The 17,025-nt window shown below is 39.9% G+C and overlaps 3 protein-coding genes and 1 long non-coding RNA gene across 5 annotated transcripts in view; 2 read left to right on the top strand and 2 right to left on the bottom strand.

The window, feature by feature from the left end:
• Positions 1-187: 187 nt before the first annotated feature.
• Positions 188-5,326, bottom strand: scrn3 (secernin 3). 2 transcript variants are annotated; one of them, XM_058081211.1, is made up of 9 exons: positions 4,919-5,326; positions 4,782-4,830; positions 4,437-4,625; positions 4,162-4,343; positions 3,186-3,385; positions 1,827-2,039; positions 1,594-1,756; positions 646-829; positions 188-577 (listed from the first exon to the last, which is right to left on the bottom strand). In XM_058081211.1, exons 3-9 carry the CDS (start codon positions 4,590-4,592, stop codon positions 413-415), a joined length of 1,263 nt encoding a protein of 420 aa, XP_057937194.1. In that variant the 5' UTR covers positions 4,593-4,625; positions 4,782-4,830; positions 4,919-5,326; the 3' UTR covers positions 188-412. The 2 variants fall into 2 exon arrangements, with proteins under 2 accessions (XP_057937194.1, XP_057937195.1); XM_058081212.1 differs by lacking the exon at positions 4,782-4,830.
• On the top strand, positions 5,173-10,334 carry cir1 (corepressor interacting with RBPJ, CIR1). Its single transcript, XM_058081213.1, has 10 exons — positions 5,173-5,345; positions 5,843-5,937; positions 6,028-6,101; positions 6,214-6,227; positions 6,327-6,391; positions 6,465-6,513; positions 7,938-8,058; positions 8,782-8,888; positions 9,152-9,237; positions 9,477-10,334. The coding sequence occupies exons 1-10, from the start codon at positions 5,274-5,276 to the stop codon at positions 10,042-10,044; spliced, it is 1,251 nt and encodes a 416-aa protein (XP_057937196.1). The 5' UTR covers positions 5,173-5,273; the 3' UTR covers positions 10,045-10,334.
• Positions 10,335-11,412: 1,078 nt separating this feature from the next.
• Positions 11,413-13,322, bottom strand: sp9 (sp9 transcription factor). The gene is made up of 2 exons (XM_058081210.1): positions 13,168-13,322; positions 11,413-13,087 (listed from the first exon to the last, which is right to left on the bottom strand). Exons 1-2 carry the CDS (start codon positions 13,186-13,188, stop codon positions 11,777-11,779), a joined length of 1,332 nt encoding a protein of 443 aa, XP_057937193.1. The 5' UTR covers positions 13,189-13,322; the 3' UTR covers positions 11,413-11,776.
• Positions 13,323-15,289: 1,967 nt separating this feature from the next.
• LOC131135417 (uncharacterized) overlaps positions 15,290-17,025 on the top strand; it is a 63,511-nt gene continuing 61,775 nt past the window's right edge. Inside the window, exon 1 of the long non-coding RNA XR_009131590.1 lies at positions 15,290-15,637. This is a non-coding gene — a long non-coding RNA (uncharacterized LOC131135417). The remainder of the gene's footprint in view (positions 15,638-17,025) is intronic.

Genomic DNA, 17,025 nt, shown 5'->3' with positions numbered 1-17,025 from the left:
ATAAACATGAACAGAAAATGTGTCCAATGTTCATGTAACATAAAGAGTTTTTTCATTTATAATTCGCTCTGGAGTATAAGTCGCAGGAACAGCCAACCTATGAAAAAAAAGTGACTTATAGTCTGGAAAATACGGTATTATAAGTCAACTCTGTAGACATTTTTTGACAAAATGAGGAGTCAATATTGAATTTTTTGATATCTTGAACATGACAGCGTGGAAACATAATACTTTGTGGATACCCTGTAGTATTTCTAATAAAGCCAGTGCTGCGTATTTATTGTTAATTAATTGTTGCAAATAAATCTTAGAATTGCAATTGCTGTATTTTTGTCTTTTTGCATCTTTCCTGATTTCTTTACGTTTCACCAGTAGAATTTGCTAATAGTGTCCTCACTCAGCGTCCATTCAGTTAGAAGGCTTTGCTGTACAGCTCCATCTCGTCCTTCACGCAGCTTGAGAACACATCCACCACAACGCCAGGCTGCTTGACGCCATGACAGAGAATCTCTTCCATCGCTTTCATTCTCTCACTTTCCAGCTTTCTCATGCCGAGCATGATCTTCCCTCCTCGCTCCTGCCGAGAACAACCAATACGAGAAGTGAAGTGTTTTTTCGTGACGAGATGAAAGTGTGCTTGTGTACCTTGTGTGCGTCGATGATGGCGGCCACCGCCTCGTGTTTGCTAAACAGCTCGTGCCTTCGGTCGGGCTTGCTCTGGAAGCGCGGCTTCCGCTTTACCGGGTCGTCGGGGCCGTAACTGGGAGAGGTGGTCTGCTTCAGAGCGCAGTTGGCGTTTTGCGTGAAAACGAAGGGTTTGAACACAGACCTGTCATATAAAAGGGGACATTACGTCCACACCTGCATAGCTTTTCTTAGCTTCTTGTTCCATTCCAGTGATTTGGTTTTGTTTTTGTTTTGTTTTTTTAAGTCATAATATTCTGAAAAACAAGTAAATCAGTGAGTTGTACTTTTTGCTGAAAAAGTTACAATGTTAGGAAAGTACAGTCAAAATATTACAGAAATAAAGTTAGAATATTATCAGACGAAAACTTCCAAGTAGAAAGTTGAAATAGTAGGAAAAAAATTGCTATAATATTATGAAAATAAATGAAAAAATAATATGAAAAATTTACAAAAAGTCACAATTCATTAATAAACTGAGGAATCTGAATGTTTATGTTTAAATATTATATAAAAAATGTATATACATTATAAAAATATAAATATTATTTTGCTATTTTACTATTATTATATACATTATTTTAGCCATTGCTGGAATAGTTGGAAAAAAATTGCTATAATATTATGAAAATAAATGAAAAAATAATATGAAAAATTGACAAAAAGTCACAATTAATACAATAATAAACTATGAGGAATCTGAATGTTTGTTTAAATATTATATAAATATATATATATAAATTATAAAAATATAAATATATTATTTAGCTATTTTACTATTATTATATATATTATTTTAGCCATTGCTGGAAGACGTTTAACCATGTGTGCTTTCATGAATGAACGATGACGTGTGAAGATTCCAGATTGTTGATGTGCCAAAATCCCGTCCCGGATGTAGTCCTGTACCTTTCAGGATCTGGAGTGGCGGTGAAATAGTGAACCCCCGGGAGATCCCGATCCATTGGTACCACCGACACCATGCTGCCTGTCGTCATGAACATGCCCTCCATATTGATGCCGCTCTCTTTATCCCTCAGGATGTCCATCATGGTCTGAGCGGAAATGCTCCCTCCAATAGAAAGAAATGTGACAAACCAGTTTTTCCTCCATATTTGCCGCCAAGATGTGCACCGATTTACCATCGCTCTTTGCCAGCAACTTCTTCCCTTCGCAGTATCGACTGCCAGAGTCTTCGATTCTGGATGTCTTCGTGTAGGAGTACACGGCGGCGAAGTTGAACTCAGCCTTTCCGTTCCACCAGCCTTTACTCTGTGAGTATTTGCGCAAGTCTGGGTGTTCTTTGTCAATCTTTGTTGTGATGCTGTACTCGTTTGAGATGTTGCGATAGCCACCTGGGGAGGAATTGGACAAATGACAGCGTTCACAAAGCTCAAAGCAGACACTTCAAAAGGGAGCCAGTCCCTTAGCTTTGTCTTTAGAAAAAAAAGCGCCCTCTGGTGCACACAAAGTATAATACACTTTGCCTCACCTGTGTCATAATATAATATCCAAGTCGGTTAATTATGAGAATCAAACAAATCAGTGAATAAAGTTGTGGTTGCGGAAAAAGTTATAAAATTTTGAGAACTAATTCAAAAAGTTTACAAGAAAAACGCTGGAATATTAGGAAAATAAAAGAAAACAGCTCTAATTTTGAGAATAAAGTCAAAATTATAAGCGGAAAAAGTTGTACTCTACTGTAAAAAAAAACATGATATGAGTAAAAATAGTGTCATATGGCAATAAAGTCAAAATTATGAGAAGAAAATTGCAAGAATAAAATTTAAATACTTGGAAAATGACAAAAATATAAAAAGCTATAATTTTATGAGAATAAAGTCCTAATAATAAGAGAAAAAAGTCGCTATTTTATGAGAATAAACTCATAATATTATGAGGAAAAACAATGTCTTTTTAGAAGCATAAAGTTGAAATATTAAAGAAAAAGAAATATTATTATATTATATTAAACAAATCACAGAGTTGTGGTTGTAATTTTTAGAATATTAGGTTGCAGAAAATGTTATAATGTTATGAGAATGAAGTCAAAATATTATGGGAATAAAGTCCTAATATGAAATGTTATTTTAGCATAAAAGAGCGGCGATATTACAGAAAAACATGTTACTTTTTAAAAGTGATAATATTGTGAGAAAAAACAAAAACAAAAAGTTGTCATTTTTTGAAATTTAGGTTGGGTAAAAAGTTATGATATGGGAATAAAGTTCATCCGTATGCTTCTTATCCTCTCTATAAAAAGAAGAAATTAGAAATATTTGGAAAAAGGTACAACAAATCAAGAGGAAAATTTACTATTTTAGTAAATACATGATATCTACAAGAATAAACATTGTAACTTTCTTTTAGTTGTACATGTCACAACAACAATAATAATATTATTATTATTATTTCCTTTCAGTTTGTGCGGATCGGCTCGTATGACTGCAAGCTCAGCAAACTTCCTGTCAAACGTCAATTGGCATTTTCTTCCTGTTTACCTTCCACTCTCTCCGCGGCCCAGTGCTTCCCGGAGGTCTCCAGCACCCACGCCTCCTTCCTGTCTGAGATCAGGAAGCTGTTGTGGTAAGTGAAGCCACCTTCTTCCTCCAAGCAGCATCCTCCTTGGCCGTGTTTCTCCAGCAGCTCAGCTATGACGTGAACCGCTTTCTCAGCAGTGTCCGCCCTCTCAAGTGCAAGCCTGGGGAAACGGTTATGGACCCACGATTATTATTAGACTTTTTTTTTTCTTCTTAATATTTTGACGTTATTCTCATAATATTAGAACTTTGTTTTCCAAAAATAACTTAATTTTCTCATAATGTTGACTGTTGACACAATCACACATATTACTTGTTTCATATTTCTCAGAATACTAAAATGACATTTTTTCCTGATTATAATTTTTTTTATCTCCAGACTATAACTTCTTTTGTTTCCTATGATATTATAACTTAAAGATTGTAATATTTCATATTTAAGATTATAAGAATTATTATATATATTATAAGAATTATATTATAAGAATTTAAGAATATTAGGACTTTATTCCCATAATATTTTTACTTCATTCTCATAACATTATAACATTTTCTGCAACCTAATATTCCAAAAATTACAACCACAGCTCTGTGATTTGTTTAATATAATATAGTAATATTTCTTGATTTTTTTTTATTTTTCTTTAATATTTCAACTTTATGCTACTAAAAAGACATTGTTTTTCCTCATTATATTATGAGTCTATTTATTTCAAATTGCAACTTTTTCCTTGATCTTCGAATTTATTTATTTTTTTCAAGTATACTGCAAGTTTCAACCGGGTGAAAAAGCATATTTTTAATATGCATGTTTTGCTTGCTCTTTTTTGCATTTTTTTTTTAATTTTCACAATATTTCAACTATATGAAATATTTTTTTGTAAATATTCTTCTCAAAATATTATAGCTTTACTTCCATACCGGTTTTAGGTCATACCTGACAAGATCCATTCCTAGCAGAGCCTCCTCGCCATCAGCGCTCTCTCGTCCCCACACCGCCTCATTGCCAATACAAACTTGGTGCTCATTGGCGCCCATTTCTGCCCCCCACAACCATGCGGGTCGGCTCAAAACCACTGCATAAGTGTGGGGAACCTGCTCGATCTCCACGTAAGTACACTTTTCACCATGACAAGACACGGTTATCAAAAACAGTTATCAAATTTTCAAAATGCAATGTGGGGAAAGCTGAGGTTCACGTGTGCCACCCACCTCAACCTTTGACCCCTCTTGGTAGTCTGAGGCAGGGAAGCAAACCACCTCCTGGACTTCATCGCACGGCCTGTCAGAGTTCTTTCCGAAAATGATTCGGGCTCCTTCCGTGGAGGGGGGAAGAGCCACAAAGGTGTCACAAGAAGATGGGCGCATGGTGGCTCATTACAGCACCGGAAGTCAGCTCAACTGAATTGGACATGACCAGATTTGACATTGCATGAATCAAAATGTCAAGGACAGCACGCCGTTTTGAACGAAATTGAATACAAATATTGTTTATGTTGTATTATGCAGTTGACAACTGTGTTCCGCAATAAGCTTTACAAAAATGTTAGGACTTACAGTTTTTGAAGGCTCGTTGTTTACGACTGTCAGTGACGTCACGTCACGTCTATAAATAATTTTCGCGACACGTTCACAAAATATTCACCTTCGTGTTTTTCCAAAAATATGTCTTAATACAAACAAGTGACTCTTACCTTTATTGCTAAGACTGGAAACGGATGACAGCACGTTGTTTTACTCGATTCCTTCAAGCTAGCTGAGATTTACGACACTCCTGCGGTGTGACGGCACTGCTTGTTGTGACTTCCAGTCTTACAAAGATCTTACAATGAATGAGTCGAACTTACTTTAATTTAATTGTTTATGTTTATTCTTCTTATATATGATGTTCAGTCGCAATAAAGCGATACTGATTTATTTTAAAATGTTTTGGGCAATAAAAAAATCTGAGCTTCCGCTTCCGTCTTGTGTACTTCCGGAAGGAATATCGTCAACAAGCGTTAGCTAAAAGACTTTTAACCTCGACTTGCAGTCGTTAGATGAGCAGTGATGGGGAAGTCTTTTGCGAATTTTATGTGTAAAAAGGATTTCCATCCTGCGTCGAAGTCTAATATCAAAAAGGTAAGTGGAAGTTGACGTTTCAGTTTCAAACTTAAACGCAAACCGTTTGGCTGGCTAGCATACCTGGCCTAGCTTAGCTTGTTTGTACCTGGCACGCGAACAACGGTTGTTTTTGCATTTTTCAAGCAATATGTTTTAAGTAAGATATAGCGACTCGTACCTGCATAAACGAGAACGCTAAACTGTGCTTTATCCTGCCTTTATTGTTGTTTGAAGCAATAGGGTGCTGTCTGGAATCGACGGTTAGCATTGCTGTTAGCATACGAAATGGCGAGTTTCGAAGTGAGCCGCTGCTGCTGCTTTATTTTATTCGATATGTTGTCTGTAGATGATGGAAAACGCATTGAACACAAAAAATGGTTGTACAAAGCACTTTGTAATGTCTACATGTCAAAATGTATACACTGACAGTGTACATTATGTATGCAGCATTTCCCATAGGTCTTCCATCTATCTGTGGTTGTCAATGATCAGTTAAATGTATCCATTCTGTGCAGGTATGGATACAAGAGCAGAAGTTGACTTTCGAGAAGCGAAAGCAGGAGGACCTGATGCAGGCGTACCTGAAGGAGCAGGACACATACAACAACAGGTACCCCATTTAAACATTTTGCTTCTCTAGCTTTACAAATAAGTGTTTGTGCTGTCAGCCTTCAGTTCATGTTGTCTTTTTCACCTATAGAGTGTTGATGGGGGATGACCGTGTTAAAAATGGCCTCAATTTCATGTATGAGGCTCCACCGGGAGCAAAGAAAGGTAAACAATGTCTTCATAATGAAGGGAATGGAATCTTGGGGGTTTTAATGGTCACATTGACTTCTGATACTTGTTTTCCTCTTCCTTGCTATGATCCTTGTCCGTGCTGCAGAAGAGAAGGCAGAGGTAAAGTAGAGCAAATAATCAAACTCTACAATCTGACAAGGTTTCCCTTTTATCATTTGCATACGAAACTTGTGATAATTGTGTTCTTTTTTCCTTCAGGAGGGAGGAGCAGGAGGAGAAGAAGACTATAAATTTGAATGGCAGAAGGGGGCTCCAAGAGAAAAGTAAACCAAAGTACACTCCACAAAGGTCGTAATACTTGTAACACTTATTCTGATGAGCACATTACTTTTGCAGATATGCAAAGGACGACATGAATATCAGAGATCAGCCCTTTGGAATCCAGGTAACATGCCTGCGTGCTTTGTTGCCTGCTTACAAATAAATTACATATTAATCCAGGGGTGCCTACACATTGGCCTGGGGGCCATTTGTGGCCCAGAGCTGGATTTATTTTTTTTTTTTGGCCCGTGGCTTATTGTAAATATGTAATTTAACTTCAAAACTACAGAAACAGTAGCAAAAATTGAAAAAAAATGCAGTATATGTAATTGCAGTATATGGGCCCTGTGATTAGTATTATTTATATAATATGAAGACAAATAACTATTAGCATGAAGTTGAAATATTAAAGAAGATTTTTTTTAATATGGAAAAACAAAGCAATGAAAAAAGTTGTACTTTTTGGAAAATAAATTCACAGAAAAAAGATAAATTACACTAAATTACAGGATGTCATGGAAAATACCTATTTTGATGCTATAGCTCTCACTTCTATTTACATAAATGACTTGTATATTAACCAAGTTACAGCTATATTGTTATAGCAGCATATAGCATATTGTTATATATTTATCTGGCGGACTAACACGACGCATCGCTAGTCTCAGCGTCATCCCCAGACAGAGTGGATACCTAGCTGTAAATTTCCCTGCAAAGTCTCAACAAGATGCTGGTTTACCGTCAGCATTTTTTACCTGAGGACTGGAGCACACCTCTTGTGTTGGAAGCCACCCCAAGGAGAGTGGACATCGTATGTGTTGTTGCTTTATCTCTGCTGCTGTTGTTGACGGAAGGAGCATAAGTATGATTATCAACACACTTGCAAAGTAACTTTTGGTACTGTTTTGAATTATCACAATATGGCCAGATACTGCAACTATGCCATGTTATCATCCGTGTATATGTTAATGCATGATCAGAGCATGGATGTCAAACCATGCAACGTTTTTAGAGGGCTTCACAGAGATAGGTGTGTCCTAATGATGCCCATTGTTAGCTATATCATATTAACTTATTTTCTCCTGTTATAAAGCACCGAAAAAGGAAAGAAATATGTGTTCATGTTTGACATAAGGATTGTCAATGACGATAGCAATTTTTAGAAATCTTGGTTGGGGAAGAAGATGGAGTAGTACAGGAATAAAGTCATAATATTACAAAAAGAAACGTTTCTGCAGATTATTAATGAATAAAGTTGTATTATTTGCTAAATTAAAAAATAGCAAACATGGGCGGGGGAAACAGGAAAGGCAGAAGTTCATACTAATATGCTTTTTCTCTATGACTTAAAGCTGAGTCTCGAGATGTGTACAAGTTCTTATATGTGACAAAATATCATATCAGAGTGGCAACGTTGCACGCTTTCATTTTTCACTATGTGGCCCTCATCCATGAAGTCAAATTGAATCCATTGTCGGTCCTGTAAAAACAAAACCTTAATGTGTCCTTCCTGTTGCTGCGTTACTGAATGGTGTGTTCCATTTCCAGGTGCGCAACGTGCGCTGCATCAAATGTCACAAGTGGGGCCATGTCAACACGGACAGAGAATGCCCTCTGTTTGGACTGTCAGGCATCAACGCCAGCTCTATGGCGATGGAGGAGGGGGCAGGTACGTACCCGTTGCCATCTTTTGTTTGTTTTTGATTCAATTGTTGGAGAGGAGAAAGTCCCAACTGATGTGTGTGACTCGCATCAAGCTCACATTTGCTGTATATTTATCATGTACTTTTATTCAGCATGATGTTGCCACTCCACTCTATACTCTGGTTCTCCTGACTTTAGTGATGTTGTAGTTGGAATGTCGTCATATTTGATTAGGACGGATCAACGGGTAGTACCTGGACCTTCCAACAGGGCAACGATCCCACGCATACTCTCCAAAATCCACCAAATTGTGGTTGAAGACGAAATGCTGGACGAGTGGCCACCACAATCGCCTGACTTACATCTACGTCAACATTTTCATCAGCTTTCAGCCCTGAGCGCGCTCAGTTGTGCAATCAGCCAGCAATCATGTTTTACCCCGGGAGAGTCCAGTCAGAGGCGGGAATGTGGACGCAGAAGAGGGGTTGGCTGGGAGGCTGTTAGGAGGGGGTAGGGGGGGTAATTATTGTGTATTCTGATTTCCACCCTAACTGCTGCTTTGGCAGAGCATGGTATTCTATGATTTTCTCAGCCGGAAGCAGAGTGATGATTTGATGTTGATGTTTTTGATGTTTTGTCCCGTTAACAAAGCCGCCCCCCACCCCCCAACCCCGAAATTCCCAGGGAATGTGCGGCTGGCCAGGGTCTGCCATCAATGACGCTGTGATACTGTGATTTGCACTAACAGGTCCGTCGATGCACCCCTCTGCGCTAATGGCGGAGATGCGTAACAGTGGGTTTGCCCTGAAGAAATGTGTCCTTGATCGGAATGCCACCGCTTGTGATCCAGTGCAGGTAATTGTCTTGCTCACACAGTCATTTTCTCTCACACACACACACACACACACACACAATGTGCCCTTGGAAGAGGGCAGGCTTAGCTTCAGAGTCGCCGTCACGTAGCTCATTCATCCGCACTAACACCTATGCAATGTCAGGTGCTCAAATTACAAATGTAAGGGTCGTTTATGTTTATCTTGTCATGAAGAAACTCTAGTGTACTTTCTATATGTACTATATATATGTATTTTGTGTTTTAACTTTTTTTTTTTTTTCAGGACTTTGTCGCAAGTGATCAAGAAGAAGATCCAGAGGTGGAATTTTTAAAATCCCTATCAACTAAACAAAAACGGAAACTCCTCAGGTGAAAAAAATACATTTTTAACAATAATACATATCATAATAATAATAATAATAATAATAATAATAATAATAATAATAATAATAATAATAATAATAATAATAATAATAATAATAATAATAATAATAATAATAATATCATCATATTGACAAGTACTTCAAATTAATGTTACTCTACAAACATTTTGTCCAATGTACTTACTGCTCAACAAGTGTGAATTATGAAGCCTTCACGTTTGACAGGAAGCTGGATCGTCTGGAAAAGCAAAAGTCCAAGAAGAAGAAGAGTAAAAAAGAAAAGAAGAAGAGCAAGAAGAAGCAGAAGAAGAAGCGCGACAGCAGTGACAGTTCCAGCAGCAGCAGCAGCAGCGACTCATCCCACGGCTCCAGCGACTCCGACTCGGACAACCGCGACAACTTGAAGAGCCAGAAGGGAAACAGGAGCAAGAAGAAGGCGGCGTCCCACAGGGATGAAAGCTCCGAGAGGCGAGACAAGAGTCACAGAAAGTCTTCTCGCAGGAGTCGATCGGCGAGCCCTCACACATCATCACGCAAGCGGCCTCAAGCGGCATCTGGAGAACATCAACAAACACGGGGCGAGAGAGGAAGGAGTCCAGAGAGCAAGAAGAAGGCGCCAGACAGAAGTCAGGACAGAAAGCGAGATCGGAGCAGGAGCGACCAGCGAAGCAGGGAGCGGCATCACAGAGCAGATGCCGACGGGAGGCGAGGAAGGACGGCGGATGAGAGGAGTAGAAGCAGGGAGCGAGCAGGAAGTGGACGAAGCCACGACAGGACCCAAAGAAAACACTAACTGCTTTTTCCCTTAAATCTCAGTTGATTTTTTTTTCTTTTAAAAGTCTCTCAAGTGGTGTTCAATCACCCTTGTTGAGCGGCATGCATGTCTTTTTATCGCCAGTAGAGGGCGTCAGTGGACAAAGTATTTAACCCAAAACACCATCGGCAGCAATCTGAAGCCTTGAGCCGCTCAAAGAAAACATTTCGATGGACATTTCGAGAAAAAACCTTTCAGCTCCAGTCGTCATGTGTGTATATATGTATACAGTATGTATACGCATAATAAACAAAATACCTAAGCTTTCAGTAGGACACAGGACAATGTTCTCATCCAAATTAAATCATAATTCAGGAGTTTTTCAACATTCCAATACTCATTTCTGCCCATTTCCCCTCCAAGCATCCTCCACATTTTTGTATTTTGCCGTTTAGTTATAATATTAAAATCGTATATTCAAGTCATAGTGTACTAATTTTTAAAATTGGGTTTTAATAAAAATCAAAGTAGACTCCGGTTGACTTTTTATTTTTAATACATCTGTAAATCCTGCTCATACACTGCTTTTAAAGCATAACAAATGTGGACATTACTGGATTTATTTTTTGTTTAGACATCATACGATAAATATCCAATGTGTGTAAATAATTTACTTTTTATTTGGTCTTGTATTTAAATGTATCCAGATAAATGTGATTTGATTGTACATATATTTTATCAAACTTAAATGTACTAGTGCGCACGTGTTGAAGAAAAGTAGTCCCCTTTTTTAAATTTGTAGTCAACATCCACAACAAGAAAAAAGGCCCCATGCATTTCTCCCCCAATGTACATAAAACTTAGAAAGCATCCTTTGTAATAAAAAAAAACCCTTTTCAATTTCAAGCCCAGGATATTCAAATAATTTTTCACCCATCCCAGGAAAAAAAAACATTTCAAAATCATAAATTCACGTGACTCTTTCTCATTCACTATTTTAAATTGCCATTTTTTTAAAACTTCTTGCTGTGCAAATGACAGCAACCGCAAATAATTGGAACAATTGACAGGTATTATAAGAGCTTTGTTATCAAACCGCTGTGGAAAAGCGAAAGTGAAGAAAATATCTCATGAGATGAATTCGACATTTGATCAAACATGAATCCCTAATCTCAAAATACAAGACCCAAGGGGGGTTTTTCCATGTGCTCCAAATCCTAATTAATAGCATTCAACAGCATTTGCATTTTTTAACGCCACATTGAACACTCGATTATTCTATTCCAATTAAAAATGAAAATCCTTCTATTTATCTGGAGATTTTTTTAGGGAATGAAAAAAAATAAAAAAATCAATCTAAATATAAAATCTTTCATCACACCATAACAGCCTTTTGGATGTGTTTTAATGACTTTAAAATGAAAGTCTTATACGTGTGAATTTATACAGGTAAACATTTATATATAGATATTTTAGCAAAGAAATAAAACTTTTCCAAAAAAAAAACAAAAAGCTGTTCACATACATAGAATATCCACAAAGTGCATTGAAAGGTAAACTCCCTGATGTTCCAGGACAGCCTCACGAATGAAAACAACAAGAAGATGAGATGAACACATACTTTTATACAAGATGCAACTCACATTGTCCAACTTCAGCTCCACTTTTTCCTCAGCAATTCAATATTGATGAAGAATATTCCCTTATGTTCAACAAGACCCGTTTTTATGTTTTATTTCTGCAGTTTGCATCGAGGGTCCTTTTCCCCCCATCAGGGCTCGTCGTGAGGGGACTGGTCCTTAACCGTGATCCTGGGATTGACCCCTTCCAAAATAAGGTCCGGGGACTCGGACCTGGGCGTCTCCAGGTTGCTGGTGTCGGTGTCACTGTCGCTGCCCTTCTTGCCGCCCCCTCCCGCCGTGTGCGTCTTGATGTGTTTGCTCAGGTGGTCGCTCCGCATGAAGCGCTTGTTGCACACCGGGCAGGCGAAGCGCTTCTCGCCGGTGTGGGTCCTCAGGTGTCTCTGCAGCTCGTCGGAGCGTGTGAAGCGCTTGCCGCAGAAGAGCCAGTTGCACACGAAGGGCCTCTCCCCCGTGTGCCACCTCAGGTGCGCCTTCAGGTGCGACGTCTTGCCGTACACCTTGCCGCAGCCTGGGATGTGGCAGCTGTGGAGTCCCTTCCTCCGCAGGCTGGCCCCGGCGGGGCCGAGCCGCTCGGCCTCCTGGCAATTGGGGCAGTCACACGTGGCCCTGCCGGAGTACCGCCTGGATGACCGAGTGGAACTACTTATCCCCGAGCTGCCGCCTGAAATCATGGCGGTGGCCGCAGAAGCGTCCGTGTACGCTGGCAGGACCGTCTTGAAGCCGTCCTGGGCCAGCAGGTGCTGCCCGGTGGACAGCAGGTGAGACGCGGTGGGGCTGATCCCCGTGGAGCTGAAGGCCGAGTGTGTGAGAGAGGAGAAGTCCGCGTTGTAGCCGCTCAGCTGGGAGTGGATCGCCTGCGGGGTGCCGGAGTGAAGCGAGCCCTGGAGTGTCCCCGCCGGGTTCTGCACGTCTAGCCACGACCCGGGGTTGGTGTGGACATCCCACCAGGACGACGCGCCGTTCGCAACGTCCCCGGAGATGGTGGAGTGGAACCCGGACTTGTACCACGATTCGTACGGGTGCGCCATCCCCACCCGGGGGTAGAGGCTCTCCGCGGAGGTGTGCACCTTAGAGATGAAGGCGGACTGACCGGACTCCTGAGCCGAGACCACTCCGCCGCCGCCGCTGCTATTGGAGAACAAGCCGCTGTACTCAGTGGAGAAGGCGGCCGAGGTCGGGGATGTGGAGGCCAAGCAGAAGGCGCTGCTGCCGGCGCCGCTCGTCGGCGTTAGTCCGGTGGAGGCGCGGCTCGTCGCCACGGTGAAGCCGGGGAGCGCCGAGCCCAAGTTGCAGCTGGACGAGGACCGCTTCCACGGGTGAAATCCACCTTTGGAGAAGGCGCTGGATTCGGGTAAAGTCGTGAGAGGGCTCGTGTTTCCGATTTTGTTGCAGGTGGCAGCCAGCATTGCTAAGGGTGTCGTTCCAAACCGAGGCTCTTCCTTTTAACAAGCAACAAAGTTTCACTTAAAACAAGCAAGGAAACAACGTTCGACGCTCAAAAACAACAACAACAACTCACCCCGAGAATGGAGGTAGCCATATCCGAGTTGTGGTCCTGTGCTGGGAAAACTTCTCGATCTCAAACTCTACTCGGAACCGGTTGTGATCCAGCGCCTCCGTGCTGTGATTCGGTTCAACACGGGTTCTGTTGCGGCTCCTGTCTGCCGGCACTACTTTTAGTAGGTAAGCGAGCCTCTTGTTTTGAAGTAGAGCTCGGCTGGGAGTCGTAGCCAATCACAAAGCGACTTCCGGGACAACCGCACGAGTCAGCCAATCGGAGCTGCGAGCGCTCGTGGAGGATTCCTCGAGCCCCGCCTACAAACAGCTGCTTCTCAGCCTCCTCTCAGGCTCGCATATAGCAGACTGGATTTGACGTTTTTTTAATGGCGACATATACATTTTTTATTGAAATCTTACACGAATTATCATCGTATTGTTAGATTTTTTTGGATTTATATTCGTTAAGAGGTAAGATTTGTATTTATTGTGCTTTTTGGTTGACTTTTTCTGTTTGTTTTCTGTGTTTTTTAGCATTCCCATCGAAAACGCTGATCCCAAAAGACAGCTGATGACTTCATCACAGCATTAAAACCGTGATAGCTGAGGTAAAGCGACACAGAATATATATATTTTTATGTATTGTTTTTATTTAAATGAGCATATCGATGCCAGAAAAGGGAGGGGGCACAACTGAATATTTACCAGCATTTATTACCAGTATTTATTAAATATATTAAATATAAAAGTATGCTATATGTGCACGCCATTTATATATTTTTTTCTTGCTGACAGGCCTCAGTTATGAGCTGTCACAACCACATGCATTTTGCAACCAAAATTACCATTTATCTTTTTTTTTTTTTTTTTTTTTTTAAAGTCAGTCAACATCCATGTTAAATCATCACCACAATTGAACCACTTTTCTTAATTCTTTTCTTAAATGTCACATTCCGGATATCGCTGGATGATAATGGCATAATAACGCCAGCACCCTTCATGTGAATTATACATTTATGAAAAGCATTACGGCATTCAAAACGGGCAAAAAAAATGTGCCATTACGGAGCATTAATGGTGGCAGGCGACACAGCATCATTTATGTAAAGGTAAAAAAAAACAGTAATATTGCCATCTCAATTTAGTCAATAAATTATTTTTTTTAATGTGCAGTATGTTTAATTTTAATTATACGTTATAAGCTTACTTTCTATTGTAAATGAACGTGATAATAATCATAATACCCAACCCGTTTGTCTCAATGTCAACCCCTCGCTTTGAAGACAATAATACATAATAATAAAAAAAAACATTTAGAAAAACACCAATTTCATATTTGAAAGCAAAGTGCGTCTAAATATGTTTTTTTATTAATTTTTTTTTTTTTTTAAAAAGGATGCTCCTTGACGATTTAAAGTTAGGCATTCGTCTCCGCTCCCGCGCGCGCCAATTAGGAGCCCATTACACGCGATTAGATTGATCAATGTACCTTAAACAAAAGCAATGATTTATTTGGTCGAACAAAACGCTGCGCGTCATGGGGATGAAGTCGAAGTGTGGGGGTGCACACACACACACACACACACACACACACACACAGATGAATGATGAATTCATACACCAGCCACATTATGACTGCCTCATTTTGAGAGCTGGATTATTGGCCGGTGTCTTTTTTTTTTTTTTTTTAAACATTTTCGGAGGGCGGTGGGTTGTGCTCCTGCGTGTTTTAATTTGTGTCTCTGCAGAGGAAAGTGAGCTTTGTGGACATTTAACTAATTGTCACTTTGTGCGCCCCTGCAGTCAACACCTGTCTGCACACACGGGGAAGGTGACGTGTTGCCAAGATGCTTTTTTTTTTTTTTGCGTTGCAATTATTCATTTCTGGCTTAAAAGTAATTCTGTGTATCATTGCATGGTTGCAGAAAGGAAGCATAATGCATGTGATGCATTGATGTGCATCATTGCTGTATAGGCAGGACACAATTTGGGTATATACACCTGCATCATCTGAATAGAATGCTTTGCACTAATATAATAATGCAACAAATATTTTGGTCACTTTATAGTGTGCCTAATGTTGTGTCCTTGTAAGAGAAAACAAATGAAAAAAAAAAAGCACTGCCATCAGTGAGCACTGATATGATCCCTGCTCATTAAACTGCATTGAGTCGCTACATTTGGAAGCGAGGGGTCAGCCTCCGGTGTCAACGTTCATTTCTAAATGTGGACAGAACGTGGAGTGAGCTGCTTACAGAGGCGGCTGCAACTGAAGACTCACTATAGCTTCTTTTTGCTCTCAGTGCTGTTGATACAAGGACAAGTGTGCCCCAAATGGGCCCCAAAGATATTGTTTTTTGTGGAGAAGTAACATTGTGGCTAAAGACATTTGTGTTGCCCCCACAGGGTGCAGAAAACGGCGCCTCGGAACCATCCAGGAAGATTTTACAGCAGCGTTTGACAATAGGAATTATGGGCCTGCCTAAGGTGGGGTAAGTAAGTAGATACAGTGAGGTTATAACCGCAGCTTTCTTCTGCACGCGTCATTGGAAATGCATGAGGATGTATACAGCTGCGTTAATGATGGGAATGGACGTTAAATGGAGCGAAACTTTAATGTGAGTTGTGAATATGCAAAGAAAACAGGGGAAGGTCTGCATCAGGGGGCGTCTGTAGGCTTTTTGTGACCCTAAAACAAGGTTTGTTGGTGGCTTATACCAAATGACACTGCTACTACGCACACATACAGTATATGTTGTGCATATCATAAAGGTAGTCAGTGCAAATATGTCTATTATAGCAACTGTACCAATAAAGATATACATATACTTTGTAATAAATAATAATAATAGTACATTTTATTTGTATAGCGCTTTTCAAAGTACTCAAAAACACAAGTAAGATGAGTAAAAGATGCATTAAAATACAACCATACATTCATTTAGAGCTAAAAACGAGGTATAAAAAGTTATTTAATTAAAATTGGATTTAAACAGGTGGGTTTTTTGTTGTTTTTTGAAGGTGGCAAGGTCAGGGCAAGCACAATGGGGCAAAGAATTCCACGAGGGGGGAAAGCGATGGAGAAGGCTCTGTCTCCCCAGGTTCGGATCTTGGTCTATAATAACAGTACATAAAGAATAAAGCACAAACCTTATTTATAAATATAAAATATATAGCTATACTCAATCAATGATCACATACAAGGAATGGGAGTCACAGATTAGCCTTTAGCGCCAGAGTTCAGCAAGCTACATAATCCATAATGTAATCCAGTACTAAGGATTTAACATCTTGGATTTAGCAACTTGTGTTCAAGTTTTGAGACCGGCTTTTACCGTTCAAACTAGTTTTAGCCGAACAACACACAGCTGACACGTTTTAATGCTTTCCTTCAAAATCACAACTAACCCCCTTTTGCAACTTTACACACATAATCATGCTCCCATTTGATTGACACTACCAGAAATGAGCAATTTGACATGTTTTTGTTCATGCTTGCCATTTGTAATGGGCAGCGCCATACCTGTCAACATGTGGAAGTAAGGGGACATTTTCTGGGAAAATAGGCGAAAATGAAGGAAAATTAGACCACAAGCAAATAGTGAAAATGTGCTATTTTTCTATTTTTATTTTTGACACACAGCTCAATCCCAACCTAAATGTTTGCTGTGGAGAAAATATTATTTTTGGAGAAAAAAAGGTATTAGGTATTGAGTGGGTCGACCCTCATTCAAAGTGAAATGCAACTGTAAAATGTTGAAATAGTCTACAATAAAAGCTTTTTGCTAAAAGCTGTAAAGTCCTCATAAAGGCAAATATTAATTTTTCACAAAGTCTGCTGCCGTATTTTTTATAATGACAATCTGCATATACTCCAGAA

This window comes from Doryrhamphus excisus, chromosome 9 (assembly GCF_030265055.1).
Source record: "Doryrhamphus excisus isolate RoL2022-K1 chromosome 9, RoL_Dexc_1.0, whole genome shotgun sequence".
Lineage (NCBI taxonomy): Eukaryota > Metazoa > Chordata > Actinopteri > Syngnathiformes > Syngnathidae > Doryrhamphus > Doryrhamphus excisus.
This window is presented reverse-complemented; position numbering and strand designations above follow the sequence as displayed.